Source organism: Hibiscus syriacus, unplaced genomic scaffold, assembly GCF_006381635.1.
Source record: "Hibiscus syriacus cultivar Baekdansim isolate YM2019G1 unplaced genomic scaffold, ASM638163v2 tig00113099_pilon, whole genome shotgun sequence".
Lineage (NCBI taxonomy): Eukaryota > Viridiplantae > Streptophyta > Magnoliopsida > Malvales > Malvaceae > Hibiscus > Hibiscus syriacus.
The window spans coordinates 411729-431880 of record NW_024063442.1 but is presented as its reverse complement, the minus strand read 5'-3'; the positions used below and the strand labels follow the sequence as shown (position 1 = coordinate 431880).

The window sequence follows — 20152 nt, the reverse complement described above, 5'->3', positions numbered from 1 at the left end:
TGTGTGTATGAATGACTTCTCAACAATAAAAAAATCGATTTATCTGTATATAAAAAAAGCGATGAAATTAATCTCATAATTAAATAATAAAAATAATTTTAAACCTCTGAATGCCTAACTTTTTTACTTTTATCCCCTTTTTTTTTTTTGGGTGAAATAAGGACATAAAACATTCTAGCTATTAACTACTACACATTATTTACTATGTATCGGTTCTACAGCTACCAGGGATGTTGAGAAACTTTGACCCCAAAATTATCGATGTGGGTTATCTTCGTCATAAAATCAACCACTCTATTATTTGTTCGATTAACAAAAGAAAACGAGGCTAACCATTATCTGTTTAGCAGCTACTGATGTGCTGTAAAATGGTGGGTGAAACTGGTTTCGGCACAACTTGTTTAAATTCCGGAAGACTTCGTTATTATCGAGTATGACGCGACATGCTCCCATATTCCATGCATTGTTTAAACCTTCCAAGACCCCTCATAGTTCAACTTCAAGTACTGAATAGATTCCGACAGCACTAGCAAAGCCTAAAATCCATTCTCCGCGACTGTTCCGAATTACTCCCCCACAAGTCACATAACCTTGGATGTTTCGTGCTCCATCTGTGTTTATCTTCAGCCATTCTTCTGAAGGGGCCTCCAATTTAGAGTATCTCAGTCTCGTCAACATCCTAGTATTGTTTGCATTTGCTCCGGCTAATATAGCTCTGCCATTCTTGGTTTGGAGTCTCTTACTTTGTTCAAGGATGGAAGTAGATCCTAGATTCTCAACGTCGAATATACATTGGTTTTGGTGGTTCCATATGTTCCAAAGAACTGCTCCAAACATCACATCACATTGTTGATCTTCAATTACAAAGTATCCAGGTTTTGTGAGATTAACTAGTAACCATGTTCTTTTATTCATTATTAAGAACTTAGACATCTTGTCGGGACGAATCAATCTCTTCCATGTCTCCATCGCTGTCGGACATAGATAAAAGAGATGGTCGGCGGTTTCATTGCTTGAGTCACATACACCCATTTTGAGTAGTTACTCATATGTTGCCTCACACGTTCACAATCAATGAGGAGTCTCTCACCAACCAGTAGCCATAGAAATACTTTTACCCTTGGTACCCCTCAGAATTTAGCAATGTTGCTCCACAGTTTATCAGTTGTACCTGTTTCACCTCCAGTTTTAATCTCATAAGCGGATTTGACTGTAAATAATCGATTAGGGATCTATTTCCACCCTGGATAATCTATGGCTTGAACATGTACTGGAGTCATCGTGGCTATCAATCGGTACTTTGTTTCCTGAGCGAGTATGTTATCAATTGTTAGGATTATGAAGAGGCTCAAATGAACAACCGAAAGAGTGCAAAGGGCGTTAATTGACAATAATTTGATATGGGAGTATGGAGAGCAAAAGATAGAAAAATTTCGCACAAGGATTTAAAGTGGTTCGACTTATCAACCAAGTCTACATCCACTACCTTAGCTTCTCACTAAGGATTTTCTAACAAATTCACTAATTTGTTCTTTCTTATTCAAGGATAAAGAGATAACCTTTACAACTCCCTATCTTTTGATATTGCTAAGATAGAACCAAAACCCTTTTACAAAAAGGATAAAAAGAAGTAAACAATAAACCTCTTCAAGGTAGGGTATTTACAAAATTTAGTTCACAAGAACAAATATTTACGAGAGAGATAAAAATTAGATTGGAAAACTCTTCTCTTGTGTTTGATTGCTTGGATAGATGTTCTAACCCTTCTTCAAGTTTCCTCAACTTGTTTTTATATTTTGGAATGTTTTTGTGGTCGTTTCTAGCTGTTGGAGGTGTTTTGGAGCCGTTGGGGGTCAATTTTCTTGCATAATAAAGCTACCCAGAATAAGGGTATTAGTACTCCTTAAGGGAGTATCGGTACTACATTTGTTATATTTAAATCAACTAGTCGTTACTAGCCATTGAGGTCTGATGGTATCGATACTATGCCTTTGGTATCGATACTACTCTACAAAGCAGTATCGGTACCCCTTTGGGTATCGGTACCATTTTTGCATTCTAGAATTTGAGCAATACTAGTAGTATCAGTACTACCTATTGAGCAGGGATTCAAAGATGGCCATGTAACGGTATAACGGCCGTTATATCATGGTATCAGCGGCTCCTGTTACCGATATCAGTCAAAATCACGATGTGAAACAGAATCACACCCATAACGGCCGATATCGACCGCAATATAACGGGTAATGGTCGATAACGGCTATAACGGACCGATTTTCCCGTTAATTCTGTTACAACACCAAAAAAAGGGAGTGTCAGTTGAAAATGGCCACTAGCAGCAATCCGAACCCGGAGGGTTCCGATGAGAAACAAAAACGATCGGAGATATACACTTACGAGGCCCCTTGGCATGTCTACGCCATGAACTGGAGTGTCCGCCGCGACAAGAAGTATGGTGTCGCCATCAACAGTCTTCTCGAGCAGTACATTAACCACCTCGAGATTGTCCACCTCGATGACTCCAACAGAGAGATCCGATTTGACCCAAACCTCTCCTTCGACCATCCCTATCCCCAACCAAGACCATCTTCATCCCCGACAAGGTATGCCAGAAACCCAATCTTCTCGCAACCTCCTCCGACTTCCTCCGCATCTGGCGAATCTCCGATGATCACTTCTGTGTCGACCTCAAGTCTCTTCTAAATGGCAATAAGAACAGTGAGTTCTACGGCCCTGTTACCTCCTTTGACTGCAATAAAATATTAAATGTTATTGATATGTTAGAAAAATAATATAATTTTTAATTAAATTTTTAAACTTTAATAATATATTTATTTAACATAGAAATTTTAGATAAAATATCAATTTAACTTTTAAATATGGAATCTAAACCAATATTAAAGGGATTTATAATATTCTTAAGAAATTTATAAATAAATACAAAATTAATTAATGATGGTAAAAATTGTGTTTATGTATTAATAAAAGTCTATAAGTGTTACAAAATAGTCTAAAAATCTTTAAAAGTGATTTTCTATAATTATAATTGTAAATACTATATTTTTTAATAAGTTGTGCGAATTTAAAAAAAAAATTCACGTCCGCGATAACATTCGTTACGTCCGCGACCGCGATAAACGCAACGCGACCGAAATGCGGCCGCAACCGCAATTTGAATCCATACTAGTGAGTATCGATACTTCCCTTACCTTTGGTATCGGTACCATATGAACAATATCGGTACTGTTCATTAGGTACCGGTACTGTAAGAACATTATCAGTACTACTTGTCCAGAAAAACGTTTTGTGCTCAATTGCAAGCTTTAAGGAATTTGAATTATTTTTGAAAACTTTGAAAAACTTTGAACAAATTCAATTCAAGTCCAAAAACATTTTGCCTTAAATTGTTATATCAAAATATAGTTCAACAATCTCCCCCTTTTTTATATAACAAAACAATGAAAAATTGTTTTTGACAAAACTCCCCCTTAATAAAATGTTTAATGAAAAAGATACCAATTATTGAAAAATATGTGAAAATGTTCAGCTCCCCCTTTTTCATTAAGAAATTGAATTTTTCAAACCCATAGTTCTCCCCCTTTTTGTTAGATCAAAAGAACTTAACTTTAAAGTTCAAATAACTTTAGAGAGTAAGTGATAATTTTTACATTAAAACCATTTGAAAAATCAAAGCTCCCCATCAAAAAGTGCATTCCAAACAAAAATTGACTTTAAAATCTTGACACTTAAACAAAATTGAATTTCAACAAAGAGTAACAAACATGTTAGTAGCAATTGAAATTCAATATATCCAAGTCTAAAATACTTTATGCAATACCAATAATTTAAATTAAGTACATGTGAATAAAGCTTTCAAAAATGTTATGCATTTGAAAAATTTGATATCAATTGTTAGAGAGATATCTTTAACATTTAAAACACATGCATAAACATTTAAATTTAGGTCAAAAATTTAAAATTTGTAAAAACAAAGCATTTGAAAAGTTGATATCAATTGTTAGAGAGATATCATTTGCATTAAAAATCAATTTTGACCAAAATTCATTATGATTAACTTAAAATTATGAAAAATCATTAAAAATTTTAAAATGTTCATCATAAAACACTTTTCAACATACATGAGATTAAAAAAAATGCATAATCATTTAAAATCAAAACTCATGCATGCATAAATCAAATGAGCAGCCAATTAAGAAAAAATAAAAGGCTTTAAAAGAGACATTCCTTTTAGAGTGTGGCTAGAGCATATTAATTTCTTCATTTTCATAACCATTGCTCCCACATACCTACAAGAGACATTTATTTGGATATTGGTATCCAAATTGCATTGGATCCTTGGACGTTAGTTTCAATGCCCTTGTTCCCTTAGGAACACATACTTGTCTAATTTTAAAAGATTTTCTTTTCTTTATGGGACAAGTATGTTCCAAATGACCATAAAAATGACAATGTGAGCATTTTGCCATTTTTAAACATAATGAGTTGTTTTGAGAAATTAATTCTTTTTCGTTTGTTAAGCTTTCAAGCTTAACTTTTAAATCAAAATTTTCTTTTTCTAAATTATTGATTTTGACTTTTGAAGACTATAAATTATTTTTCAAAATTTCAGTTTGATTTTCAAAATCAACTTTAGTTTTCGAAACCAAATCATTTTCAACTTTGAGTTTTGAAAATAATTTCTTATTTTTGGAATTCATGGTCTCAAATTCCAAATACAACTCATTATAAGCATATTGTAACTCATCAAAAGAATGTGAATTTAAATCATTTGAGTTATTAAATCTCCTTCGATGGCCATGAGGCATAGGTTGACTACTTCATCTTCATCATTGGAGTCATCTTTATCACTCCAAGCCGCCACAAATGTCTTTTTCTTGCTTAATCACTTCTTCTTTAGGATAGGGCATTCATACTTAACATGCCCCGTTCTTTGACAATTGAAGCACACCGGGGGACCCTTCTTCTTGGTTGATTCATGCTTCACTTCCTTGGAAAACATGAATCTCTTAAACTTTTTGAAGAGCTTGGTCATCTTTTCTTCTTCATCGTCTTCATCCATCTCTTCACTTGAATCTTGATAGCCCTCATTGGTGGACTTGAAGGCAGTGTCTACCTCATTCTTCTTCTTGTTTTTCTTATCTTCATCTTATTCCACTTCATCTTATTCCACTTCTTCCTCTTCCTTTACCATCAACTCATGAGCAAGAAGAGAACCAATCAACTTGTCGAGAGTGAGAGATTTTAGGTCTCTAGCTTCGATAATCATCGTCTTCTTCGATTTCCAAGACTTTGGAAGAGAGTAGATCATCTTTCTCACAAGCTTCTCATTGAAGATAACTTCTCCAAATCCCTTGAGACCATTGACAATCACGGAAAATATATCCTTCATAGATTTGATGTCTTCATCGGGTTTCATCTTGAAATTCTTGTAGCTATGGTTGAGAAGACTTATTTTGGTTTCCCTCACCTCATCAGATCCTTCATGAGTAACTTAGAGCTTATCCCATATCTCCTTGGCATTGGAACAAGAGAAGACTCTTCCATATTCATCCGGGCTTAATGCACAAAAGAGAATGTGCATAGCCTTAGCATTGAGTTGGAACTTCTTTTTTTCTCCTTCACTCCAATCATTCATCTCGCCGGTTGGAATGGTGTAGCCTTTCATGATAGAGTTCCAAGCTCCTAGATCGTTGGCTTGAATGAAGAGCACCATCCTATTCTTCCAATAGGCATAATTTGCTCCATTGAAGTAGGATGGCTTGTTGAGCGGTTGAGAATTTTCAATATAGTAGGCACTGGAGGTTGAAGTCATTTCTTTATCGGGAATCGATAGAGCTTCTTCGAGAATCGTCTCAAGGTGGTTAAACCTTATAATGAATCAAGCTTTGATATCAATTAATAGGATTATGAAGAGGCTCAAATGAACAACCGAAAGAGTGCAAAGGGGGTTAATTGACAATAATTTGATATGGGAGTAAGGAGAGCAAAAGATAGAAAAATTTCGTACAAGGATTTAAAGTGGTTCAACTTATCAACCAAGTCTACATTCACTACCTTAGCTCCTCACTAAGGATTTTCTAACAAATTCACTAATTTGTTCTTTCTTTTTCAAGGTTAAAGAGACAACCTTTACAACTCTCTATCTTTTGACCTTGCTAAGATAGAACCATAACCCTTTACAAAAAAGATAAAAAGAAGTAAACAATAAACCTCTACAGGGTAGGGTGTTTACAAAATTTAGCTCACAAGAACAAATATTTACAAGAGAGATAAAAATTAGATTGGAAAACTCTTCTCTTGTGTTTGATTGCTTGGATAAGTGTTCTAACCCTTCTTCAAGTGTCCTCAACTTGTTTTTATATGTTGGAATGTTGTTGTGGCCGTTTCTAGCCGTTGGAGGTTTTTTGGAGCCGTTGGGGATCAATTTCGTGCAAAATAAAGCTGTCCAGAACAGAGGGTATCAGTACTCCTAAAGGGAGTATCGGTACTACCATTGTTATATTTAAATCAACTAGCTGTTACTAGCCATTTGGGCCTGATGGTATCGATATTATGCCTTTGGTATCGATACTACTCTACAAAGTAGAATCGGTTCCCCTTTGGGTATCGATACCATTTTTGCATTCTGTAATTTGAGCAATGCTAGTACCTAGTGAGTATCGATACTTCCCTTACCTTTGGTATCAGTACCATATGAACAATATCGATACTGTTCATTAGGTATCGATACTGTAAGAACAGTATCGGTACTACTTGTCCAGAAAAATGTTTTGTGATCAATTCCAAGCTTTAAGGACTTCGAATTATTTTGGAAAACTTTGAACAAATTCAATTCAAGTCCAAAAATATTTTTTCTTAAATTGTTATATCAAAATATCAACATCAATCATTCTCCATTTCCATTTCCATTTCCATTTCCATTTCCATTTCCATTTCCATTCTCCATCTCCATCTCCATTTCCATTTCCATTTTCATTTCCATTCTCCATTTCCATTCTCCATGTCCATTCTCCATGTCCATTCTCCATGTTCATCAATCATTTCTGAAATTGTTAGTGCCAGTAGAGCCTTAGATACTGCTCGGTTTACCACATGATTCTTTAGTGGACCCACATCATTAAGCCAAGGGTCTCTCCAAAAATCAATAGACGAGCTATCACCTACTGTCCAGACAAGACCCAAACGAACGTTATCCCACACTAGACTAACCCCTTCCATAACCTTGAGCAACTGTGTCTCGTAATATTGTCCGGGACGCTTCTTTATAAGGAATGCATCATTTTTCTTCTCCAGATTTTTGAAGGCGATTTTTATAAGGAATGCATCATTTTTCTTCTCCAGATTTTTGACACCAAGGTCACCCTCCGGGATTGGAGAACATACAGTCTTCCATGAAACCAAGTTTATCCCGTGTCGTATCTCTGTTTTACCTCAAAGAAACCCCCTTATTATCCTCTCGATCTCGGCACAAGTACCTTTCGGAACAGGTGTGGACTGCATTGCATAAAACAGAATTGTCGATAGTATGGATTTTACCAGTGTAATTCTGTCGGGCAAGGATAAGTTCTTTTCCGTCCATACAGTAAGTCGATCCGAACTTTTTGAATCAAGTACTGATATGTGGCGTTTGTAACACGGCTATGTAATATAGGTACTCCGAGATATTTCCCAAAGTCTCTTACCTCCGGAAATCCACACAAAATATTGATCGTGGCTCGACATTGTTGTCCTACATTCTTGGAATACAAAATGTTTTTTTTTTTGCAAGGTTACCTTTCTGACTAGGAACAAGGCCAAATGTATCCAAAATTTTTTTATTATCTCCACTTGGTTCGTCGATGCATCCGTAAATAGTATCATATAATCCGCAAAACAAAGATGCGAGATAGCTAGTCCTTTCCGGGCTAGCCTTACTGGTTTCCAAGCCTTAGCTGACACACTCCTCTGTATAGCTTGGCCAAGTCATTCCATACACAGACCAAATAGGTATGGGGATAATGGATCCCCTTGTCGGATTCCTCTCGTGGGCTTGAAGGGTTTCAATGCAGCTCCATTCCATAGGACTTGGGTTGGGACTGACGAAACGCATCGCATAATCAACTGACGAAAATGATCTAGTAATCCGATATCTTTGAGAGTGTCATCAATAAATGATATTGGTTATTGAAATTTAGTTTAAATCATTATTTAAACAACACTTTTGACTGTAGAGCTTGCATGATGTAAGATTAATTATATATAATATATATAACCTAAAAAGCATGCATGATTTCACAAGGCACCAAAGCCAGAGGGGATGAAATAAAAATTAAGTCAAATAATGCAAGTATCACGATTTAATCCACTTGTATTTAAAACTTATTTTATACCAAAACTATTTAATTTACTTATCCTTGTACGAATCAAATTATCGATGGTTAAAAGAATGATTATTATTCTTAGACGTTTCGAGTTCAAATATCAGTGGATGCAGTAAGGGTGATTAAACATTCATCATTAAATAATTTGAAATATTTAGAACAAATATTACTTTATAATCACCATAGTTTAATAAAAAAATATCACGATTTAATAAAAATCATTTCACATTGATTAAAAATTTATAAAAGTTTTACTGCCAATTTCATCCTATTTAACATAGGATGAGTATAATTTATTTTCTCTAAAAAAACATAAGATGAGTATTTAATTAAATCGAGATAAATAAAATATTTTTTTTGAATTAATCGAATTAATAAGTTATATTTCGTGATTTAAAATCACATTGCGTGATTTTTTTAAACAAATCTAATAAAATAAATTTGTTTTTATTAAAATTTAAAAAATAGATTAAACTAAAATCTTATGATTAAGTTTCAAGTTATAGCACGTAAATTTAATATCATATATAGCAGTGTTTACTATTCAGTTTTAATCGAATTAATCAATCGAACTGAATTAGTTCGGTTAATTCGGTCGGCTACCGAATTAGTTTGTCGGGGAACGATTAATTTTTTTCAATATTTGGATAATGGTTAATTCAATTTGAAATTTGCTAATTAACCGATTAACTGAATTAACCAAAATTACTAAATATTAAATATATTAAATCCATATTTTAAGCTCAACCCCATTAAAAATTAAGATTCAATTGTTTTTAACCACACTAAATTCATTAAATTATCAATGCTTAATTAAATTTTAACCCAAATAAAAATATCTCAATTATAATAAAATTAATCTAATTAAAAAATTATAAAAAATTATAAAAATTATAAAAACATTTAGTTAATTCAGTTAACCGACCGAAATAATTGAACTTTGTTCGGTTTGGTTAATATTTTAAAAAAAGTGCGATTAGGTTAACGGTTAAAGAAAAATATTTAGATTAATTCGGTTAATGGTAATTTGGTTCGATCGGTAGTCGAATTAACCATTTAAACACCCTTAATCATAAATTTGAAAACTCTTTAAAACAAAATAAGATCTTTTAGATTTAAAATTTTATTTGTTTAAAGCCTCAATTATCATTTTGTAACAATATTTTAATAGTTTAACATTTTATATATTTTTTGTAGACTATTGAATAACTATATATAGATATAATATTTTTTTTATAAAAAATAAATTTATATATATGTATATATATTAAAATTTTGAAGAATCTTTTTTACTTTTTTGTTACGAGTGACCAATTTGTAAGGTTTTGAAACTATAGACCCTAAGTTGTATTTATAAAAATCAGTAATTTTATTCATTCGAATTATTCAAATTGTAAAATTTAACTCATTTCAATTTCAAAAGTTATAAATTGGAATAACACGATTTGATTAATTTAAAATTCAAAATGTTCATATATTTTTCAAAATTTTCACATCTTACTTTCATGATGTTCAAATCCGAAACCTTAAAGAATAACATCAATTTTTTTACCATTGAAATCATTTGGTTCGTATAAAATTGAGGGTCCGTTTGATGTTAAAAAATATATGTTATTTTTATTTTCTTAAAAAATAGAAAACAATGAAGAAGACATGCTTGATTGTAAAATTGAAAAATAATTTCTGAAAATGAAAACAAAAATTAAGTAAAAATATGAAAACATAAAAAAGAAGAAGATGTTTTCAATATTTTCATTAAAATAGTTTTGAAAATTTGAAAAACAAATAGGAAAACACAATATTTAGAGTTTTAACTTAACTTAGACGGTTTCAAATATTTTTCACAATATCTTTTGACTTAATAATACATGAAACCCTCAAACTTTTGCAAAAAATAAATATGGTCCTTAAAATATTTTGCACTCAATTTAGTCCTTAAATTAAATTTTTTAATAATTTAATTTTGTAGTATTTTTATATTTAATATATTTAATATCTTAATAATTATTTATTTTTATATTTTAAATTTAAATATTTATTAATATTTCTAAAAAAATAATTAAGTCCTTAAACATTTTAAAATAATCAATTAAGCCCTCGAACTTAGTCAAAAAATCTATTAAGCTCATCTACCACATTGTCCATCATGTACTACCATAACAACATCGTGAAATATCACATTTGTATTATAGATTGTCATGCAATCTTTGTGAACTATTAAGTAAGTGTTGTGACAGTCAACGTTTGATTTGGTTAGTCAAAATGTTAGATTTATTTTTTATTAGTTTAAGGGTTGCATTGAGTGTAAAATAGTTCAAGGGCTACACTACTTTTTTTTCCTCAAAAGTTTGAGGACTTAAATACAACAAAACATATATTTTTTATTTTAATGACACTTTTGTGTGCTATTATTTACAACAATATTTTTATATATTTTTAATTTAATTGATGTCCAATATGTATTAACATTATATTCTTATTATAAACTAAAATTTTAATATTATAAAATTTCTTATCAACGTTATTATTTTATTGCATAACTCACCTATTAAAATTATATTTTAATATAATTATTTAATAACTATTTATTCATCTCTATTTTTTTTAAAAAAACACATGTAAAATATATTTTAACTATTTTTATTTCAAAATTGAAATTATTATTTATATTAACCAAACATATTTTCCAATCTTTTTTAAAATCTATTTTTAAAAATAAAACCAAAAACATAAAATATTTTCTTGAACCAAATGGGCTATGCTTTTGAGCCACCTTATTCTCCTCTTACAATCCCAATAAAAAAAAGCTTGTATATAACCCAAACTAAGGGTGTTCCAATAGGGATGTAGACTTATTTTCAGCAAGAAACATTCTATTTATTTAAGTGTCTAGAACCTTATATCTGGTATGGTCTGTCGAGACAAATAGTGAATTAACTAAATTGACCCCTTTTAACTTCGTTCTTATTTTCCTTTTCTATATTTTACACCTAAAAATTAAAAATGTTAGTAAAAAAAATTTAACCCAATTTGCAGCAAAAGCCTCAAAGACCCAATAAAAATGTTAGTAAAACAAATTTAACCCAATTTTCAGCAAGAAACATTCTATTTATTTTCCTTTTCTTACATACTAACAAGCATATAAGAAATTGCATGGTAACCAGACAACATTTTGTCCATATTTGATAAGTTTTGATTCTTTTTAATCTAACTAGATTGATTTTTTTTAAAAAATTGGAATCAGATGAATAGAGACATATATGGAGGGTGGATGCGACTTCTCAGATCTTATCCTTTCAAATTTTTTAGTTTAATAACATTTTAAGATCTTACTAGATTAAATTTGAATAAAATTAAATTTTTGTCGCTTTAAATTTTTAGATTAAATATTTTATTATTTTAAACTTAAGTACCTTGTCCCTTATAATATTTAATATTGGCTCCCTCACTATAAATCAGGTCATATCAGGTTTTCTTAGGGTGGAGTTAGATCGAGTTCAAATTTATAATAAAAATTGATTGACTTGACTCGATATAATATTATAAATATTCATCATATATTTAAAGATAATTTTAATAATACATTTTTTATTTTTTAGTTAAATTTTTATTTTACCTAATAAAAATAAATTTTATATTTACGTTTAATAAAGTTGGGTCAAATGCAGATTTAAATCTTAAAATTAAAATTTAAATATAAACTATAGGTTAGATGCAGTAGAAGAATTTATTTTTCGAGTCAAATTTAAGCGGATAAAAATTTTAGTATGACCTGACCTATGTTAATCCATGATTATAATTGCAATTAATGAATGTCCAGCTCTTTTTACACACCATACATGAGAATATTTATAATAAGCTAAATAACAGAAAAGCTACTTTCTAGATGAAATAAAAGTAGGAAAAAAGATTGCACAATGAAGGGTTTAATCATCGTAAAAGTGGATTAAGTAGACATGGAGTTATGAACTGATTGCCTACTTCGGCCCCCCTTGTTATGTATTTAATTAATGAAAGATAAGACCCTCCCACAGTATTCGACAGCTTGGATGGGGCATTTTCTTTTCTTAATCTATTGATGTCTGGTTATTAGAGTAATGCAAGTGGGGCACGTGACAAGTGGTCGACCTTACTTTATGAATGCTTTGTTCATCTGTCTCATTTGAAGCAGCACCAAAATCAAGTCGATATGAATATCTAAACAGGCATGCTTGACTAGAATCTTCATATTTTATTAGTTCTTATATAAATGCATTCCTTACCATGTAGTTTAGGTTAATAAAAGTGGTAGGAGGTTGGACCGTGGTGGCTCGACAGGATCGAACCAGCAAGCGTTGATGGTGGGGAGTCCTCCACCTGGTGGCACTCTAGGTTCACCCCAAATAACCGCACCAGCCTCTTTGGATTCCCAACTCTTGTACCTTGCTTTTCATTTTCGACAATGCTTCCTGCAAACCACAGTCCAAGATAACCATATATCCACCTTAATAATCGAGTTATTTTATATGAACAGTTCATTTTATTAATAATATTTATTCTAAAATTTTATGTATATCTATTATATTTAAAAAATATATTATTAATAAATAATTATCTTTAAAAATATTTTTAAATTCGTTTCTAAAAACCTCGAAAACTTTTTACTTATCTTCCACTTACTACCGACAATTTTAATACTATTTTTCCAATCCCGATGCTAATGCAGTTCCCGAAATAGTTGATTTTAAAAAGAAGCTAGCTAGAAAAAAAAAAAAAACAGACTTACACAAGCACATTGCTCCCATGTAATTGGAAAGTGTCTTTCACGCACTTCTATGTGCTATAAATTCCCAAATTTTATAATAAAAATTTTTAATATAAAAATAAATGTTTAAATTATACTTTAAATTTATTTTAAATGTTTTAAAATATTTTCGTTAAAGGTAGATGTATAATATTTTCAACATTACAATTTAAATACCTGGACATTAATCGTTGTTAAAATTTCATTAAGGTTCCATTTAGCATGACTTTTTAAAAGTATGTTTGGGTAAAAAGTTCATTTCGACCGTAAAATCAATATCAAACAGATAAAAAGTAAAAAGAAAATTATGGTGGAAACGATAGTTTCAAACCAACTGTAAAAGATAATATTTCTAGCTTTTTCACTTTTAACTTTGCATTTGAAAGCAATTTATAATTTTACTCTTATGGAGTTCCGCTTAATTATGTATTTACATTTTATCTTAATAATTTAATACTAACATCTTTAAAAAATAATTTATTACTTAATAATTTATTTTAAATATTAATTTTTTAGTATTCTTTTTGTCAAAACAAGTTTTTAAGTTATTATTTCATAATAATTTATATGGTCACATGTTAAAAAATATTGATAATATATTTTTCTTAATAAAATGTTTCATATATAAAAATATTATTAATGAGTTATATTAAAATACTTTTGGTATTTTTATTATAGTTGAAGTTGATATATTTTGTATATCATAGTATTAATAAGTGAAAATATGATTTAAATGCTATATTTGTAATTTACAACACAATATCTATAACTATAATAGACATTTTATCTTTTCAAATTCAATTTTTAATAATAATTCCAAGAAATTAAATTTTAAACTTTACTTTTGTATAGTATTTTTAAAAGTTCATTTTTACAATACTTTTAAAAATTCTCAATTTTCAAAAGCCACGTCAAACTAACGCTAAGTGACATATGTCACATTTTAGTAATTTTGAGAATTTTTATTAAAAATAAAAAATACCAAAATTAAAAAAAAATAAAAATTTTCTCAAATCTTAAAGAAATCTCAAAACTTTGAAAATCATAATTTTTATTATCGTCATCATTGTCATCGATAAACCTAACCTCGATCGCGCTTTCACCCGATGAACAACCATCGATGAACTTCAAATCACGATTTAAACCCAACAAGAACAAGGAAATGCGACTTTTACGCGACTCCAAAAGGTCTGATGGTGCAATCAACGACAAGGAAGACAATATCTAAGAAGAGAGATGGTAATGGAGTTGTCGGCGTCATTGGTCGTTAATGGCAAGGGAGAAATAAGGCTTATTTGTTTTAGAGAAAATAAGGGGCTAGAGTTAGGGGTTTGGGATTTTTTTTAATTTTAGTTAAATTAGGTTTTTTTATAAATATAATAATTTTTAAATTTTTTAAAATAATTTTTTAAAATTATTAGAATGTAACACTTTTTACTTAATAGATTTTGTAACGGCAGTTACGGTCCGAGCACCTAAAATGATAACACTTATAAAGTCATATATCAATTTTGAACGACAATTCATTAAGTACCTATTTTTAAAGAAAATTCTTTAAACACTCAAATTAAACTTTAAATATAGTTTGAATACTTATTTTTACATTGATAAAAAAAAAAAGGTTAAAACCCATTTCTTTTTAAAAGAAGAAAAATAGATAGTGTTTTATAATGTGAAAATATTTCACCTCATCCTAACAATTGAGATAATGATAAGAGTTCCAAATTTATCATATATAATAGTAAAATAAAATGGAATTTAACTTTTTTTTAAAAGATTTTAATTTCAAATAGTAATATTTATAGAACGTGTAGAGATTATTAATAAATTAAAAAAATATAGATAAATATTATTTTATAATTACTTTGTATTATTAGAAAAAATAATTCAAGGATTAATAGATGAATTAAGAAAAAAAATACCTGCACCGAAACAGTCAGGTTGGTTTAGCACATTAGCTCCAAGGTCTTGAATGTGCTCAAAATAAGGGTGCGCTCGATACAAACAGCCACCACTCCACCCTCCATGTCCACCACTATTATCGCCCATCGCGGCACTTCTTCCATTCGCAGCTGCTTCTGCAACTACCACCGCCGCATCACGCCTCCTCCACCTTATAAACAACCTATCACAATCGGTGCGGTGTCGATGGAACAAAATAACATCACCGGCATCGAGTTGCTTCTCTTTGACGTATCTGCTCCACCCTTTAGTTAACACGTAGCTTTGACTGCTGTTCCAATACGAGTAACGGAAACCCCAACACTTGCCGGACTCGTCCTCAAAACTCAGCAACAACCCACGGTTATCGCCCGAGTCACCGCCGAGCGGGAAGTATTTCTCCGCGTGTTGTTTGGGGATTACAAGCCTGTTCAGCTTGCCAACATCGCTGGGAGTTAAGGGTTTATCAAACATGGGTTCCCATTCATTTTCAAGGGACTTCGAAGGATTTGGTTCCATCGATGGATTTGCTTTCAGTTTACACAAAGTGGTTAATGGACATTTGAGAGACAAAAGAGATGGGTGCTTTGGAACAAGTATGGAGAAAGAAAAATGGAAAAGGAAAAAACAGGGCAGCCGTGATGATTATGAGTTCGATGTGCAAACTATTTAATGACAGCTAAAAGGGTACGACCGTGGGAGAGAGAAGGAAACAAACATATGGAAAGACGCTTGTTTAGGGTGAGCAAAAAATTCCATTTTTGATTAGAAATTTTGATTTTTTTTACTCGATTTAATTTGTAAAAATTTAATTCGAATTAACTTCGAGTTATAATTTTATAAAACCGACTCGATTCAAAAAAAAAAAATTAAAGTTTAAATCGAGTTGTAAAATACAACTCAAATAACTCAAAATTTTTAGTAATTAATGGATTAATTGTTAAGTTTGAGTTTAGTCCATCAAATTTGTATGATATATGTATATTATATATAAAAAATATAAAGAAATATATATGAATTTTATATTGTTATAAAAAACTATTTTGATCAAAATTAAATAATATCATAATATTATAAATATTTACAATTAAATTTAAACAAGAAACTTGAAAATTTGACTCTACTTGAATTTTATAAAATCGATTCGACTCATAAAAATTTCAAGTCAACTTAAAATTGTATAATAGAACTCATCAACCTGAATAACTCGAAATGACTAAACTCGATCGAACGTTCACCTCTACACTTATTAGTTGAGTATCACCATTTAAAACATTATTTTTAGAAATAATATGCATTCATGATTATTTATAAAAATGATATTTAAATCTATTATCTAAGAAGAAAGTGTGCACGTCGACAAAATTACTAGCATGGTGTAACACCCATAACTCGTATACATTTCTGTATAAACAGTACTGATGTCCCATCACTTAATAATTATTTATCATTTGAAAACCCTTTAAAACTTTTTGTTTTAAAATTGATTTTTCCTTAATTTAAAATATTAAATAAGTACTTGTTCAAAACACATTACAAAATATTTTATTACATTTAATTACATGCCATATAAGTTTCCACAATGATCATTATTGTCCTAATGTTACTGATAAGTCAACCTTAGTGGATGATATCTGCTGTTACTGCTGCACTACTTGATTGATCTCCTCTGTTACATACGCATGGAAATACACACGTTAAGTATTTACTTAGTGAGTCACAATATTCTATGATCTTTAAAGATTCCATGATCCTTTTCGGTTAAACTTCCTTTCATTCTCAATTATTATACTCATTGGTTATTATTCTCTCTTGTCCTTAACAATATCAATTTATATTTATAATGCCTTGGTATACACTTTTATTTATAACATACCTTTATGTTAATAATGCACCCATATGTATTTCAATCATAATATTTTTGATGTTGATAATGCACCCATATGCATTTCAATTATAATATATTTTTAATGTTGATAATGCACCCATATGCATTTCAACAATAGCATACTTTTCTGTTGATAATGTACCCATAAATATTTCAACTATAGTATACTTTACTGTTAATAATGTACCCATATACATTTCAACTATTGCATACTTTTCTGTTGATAATGTACCCATATACATTTCAACTATAGCATATTTTTCTGTTGATAATGTACCCATATACATTTCAACTATAGCATCATTTCATGCTGATAATGCACCTGTATGCATTTTAATTTTTCATTCATTTTAGAGCAATTCATACTCTAAAACTCATTCACAATATCAATTCCATATAATCAATAGAAACATAATAATTTCGATTAAACATACATTAACATTTAAATATTCTAACTTGACGAATCTCAAATCATCTTTATCTAAATTGAATACAATAAAGGTACTCACCTCGCTTGCCTTGCTTTGATGACCAAAATATAAAGATAATTATTCCGGGACTTGGCCTTTGCCTTTTTCCTTACTTGACTCGGGAGCTTGATTTCGATCTACTTAAAGCATCCATTCAAAACATGTACAATATACATTATTAGTATATTCCTTCTCAATTATACCTAAGAAATACTTAAAGATACATATTAAATTTATATAACAATCTCAATCTATCTTAGCATCTTTTACTTGGTAGTATCGATACCCCTACTATAGTATCAGTACTACTATACTATCGTACTGATACTCCCTTTCGGTATCAATGCCAAATTTATATTCGATGTTACACGATATTGATACCCTTACCATGGTATCGATACTACCTACTAGGGTACCGATACCCCCGTTCTGGTATCGATACAAAATTAGAATCGATGTTTCCCTGGTATCGATGCTGATAGGTATGGCTTATAAATATACCAGTAAAGAGGACAGGGGATGGAGCAGAGTGAGCGAAGCGAATGCCTATGCTATGGTACATTGAATAAAAATGTAACCTAAACCTATGAGACATTGAATAAAACTTCTAGCGCCGCCTAGGCACCGAGGACGTAAGCACATTGCCGAACCTCGTTAAAATTCTTGTGTTCTTTTGTTTTCTTTTTCCGATTCTTCAACAATTGGTATCAGAGATAAGGAGCAAAATTTGAAGTTGCGAAATTCGATGGACAGGGTAACTTCGGATTATGGAAAACGAGGGTGAAGGATCTGTTGGCATAACAGGGGATCCTGAAGGCTTTGCGACCAATAAAGTCGGCGTCGATGAAGGAGGACGATTAGGAAGAATTGCAACAGCGAGCGGCAGGAACCATACGATAATGCTTGGCGGACGAGGTTATGTATCACGTCATATATCTTTCGTCTCCAGACGAAATTTGGAGAAAGTTGGAAAGTCAGTTTATGTCTAAATCCTTAATGACAAAACTGTATCTGAAGCAGCGACTGTATGGGCTGAAGATGCAGGACGATCATGATTTAGCTCAACACGTGAATATCTTCAATCAAATCGTTTCTGATTTGGCTCGGCTTGATGTGAAAATTGAGGATGAAGACAGAGCGATGATTCTGTTGTGTTTGTTGCCTCTATCTTACGAACACATGGTGACTACTCTTACATATGGGAAAAAGACTATCAACGTTGAGGAGATTACTGCAGCCTTGTTGGCTCACAACCAGCGGAAGCAGAATGCAGGGAAAAACTCTCAAGCCGATAGCTTATATGTCAAGGGTAATCGAGATCGTGGACGGAAGGCAGAGAAGGCAGAGTCTGGCAAGCGGAATTCCAGATCCAAATCTAGGGATAAGAAGATAATTCACTGTTACAAGTGCAAAGAGGCGGGATATATGAAGCGAGACTGTCCGAAGTTGAAAAAGCAGACTGATGAGAAGCGTGATGTTTCATCCAAGTATGTGAACGTGGTCGAGGATGACAATTCTGATTACAGTGAGGGTGATATGCTTTCTATTTCAACGACTCAATTGACGGATGCGTGGATTCTTGATTCTGGATGTTCTTATCACATCACGCCAAATAGGGAATGGTTTTCGACATACAGGTCGGTTAATTCTGGTTCTGTTTATTTGGGTGATGATCAATGTTGCAATATTGTTGGTATTGGTGATGTCAGAATTAAGATGTATGACGGCTCTGTTCGGACGTTGAGTGGTGTTCGGCATATCCCAGATTTGAAGAAGAATTTGATTTCTTTGGGCACTTTGCAAAAGAATGGTTTTATCCCTAAGGCTGATGAGGATAGGGAGACCATTTGGATTGTTAAAGGAGCTTTGACAGTGATGAAAGGAAAGATGACAGCAGGGAATATTTACAGATTGTTAGGGAGTACCGTTGTAGGTGGAGTTCATTCTGTTGAGTCATGTGATGAAACAACCAAACTGTGGCATATGCGTATTGCTTATCTTAGTGAACGTGGTATGGCTGAATTACATAAAAGAAATCTGTTGCATGGTGTTAAAAGCTGTAAGCTCGACTTTTGCAAGTATTGTGTTCTTGGTAAACAGACTATAGTTCGTTTCAAGACTACGAAGCACACAACTGAAGGGATTCTTGATTATGTGCATTTGGATGTATGGGGGCCTTCCACGATATCGTCTTTGGGTGGATCTAGGTATTATGTTACCTTTATTGATGATTTTTCACAGAAAGTTTCGGTGTATTTTTTGAAACATAAGTCTGATGTTTTTGAGAAGTTCAAGCTGTGGAAAGCTGAGGTAGAAAACCAAACAGGATGAAAAATTAAGTGTTTGAGGTCTGAAAATGGTACAGAGTACACATATTCACAGTTTCTACAGTTCTATAAGGAGCATGGGATTAAGAGGCATTTTACAGTGCGCAAGACACCACAACAGAATGGTGTTGCAGAACGGATAAACAAGTCGTTGAATGAAAAAGCCAGATGTTTGCGGTTGAATGCGGGGCTTCCCAAACACTTCTGGACTGAGGCTGTTAACATGGCGTGTTATCTTATCAACAGATCGCCAAGGGCATCATTGGCTGGGAAAGTTACAGAAGAGGTATGGACTGGTTATGATGTTAGTTTTGATAACTTACGGATTTTTGGTTGTCATGCTTATGTGCATGTACCTGCTG

The 20152-nt window shown here is 31.7% G+C and overlaps 2 protein-coding genes across 2 annotated transcripts; both read right to left on the bottom strand.

The window, feature by feature from the left end:
- Nucleotides 1–486: 486 nt before the first annotated feature.
- Nucleotides 487–1032, bottom strand: LOC120185372. Its single transcript, XM_039189612.1, has one exon. The coding sequence runs from the start codon at nucleotides 1030–1032 to the stop codon at nucleotides 487–489; it is 546 nt and encodes a 181-aa protein (XP_039045543.1).
- Nucleotides 1033–12380: 11348 nt separating this feature from the next.
- On the bottom strand, nucleotides 12381–15705 carry LOC120185365 (B3 domain-containing protein At3g11580-like). Its single transcript, XM_039189608.1, has 2 exons — nucleotides 15087–15705; nucleotides 12381–12829 (listed from the first exon to the last, which is right to left on the bottom strand). Exons 1-2 carry the CDS (start codon nucleotides 15622–15624, stop codon nucleotides 12657–12659), a joined length of 711 nt encoding a protein of 236 aa, XP_039045539.1. The 5' UTR covers nucleotides 15625–15705; the 3' UTR covers nucleotides 12381–12656.
- Nucleotides 15706–20152: the final 4447 nt, after the last annotated feature.

Bases quoted from the DNA above. Each gene is read 5' to 3' on its own strand.
- LOC120185365 (XM_039189608.1), bottom strand. From the start codon at position 15,624: ATGGAACCAAATCCTTCGAAGTCCCTTGAAAATGAATGGGAACCCATG. The intron at 12,830-15,086 runs GTATTTTTTTTC...TGTGGTTTGCAG, and splicing joins ACCTGACTGTTTCGGTGCAG to GAAGCATTGTCGAAAATGAA.
- LOC120185372 (XM_039189612.1), bottom strand. From the start codon at position 1,032: ATGGGTGTATGTGACTCAAGCAATGAAACCGCCGACCATCTCTTTTAT.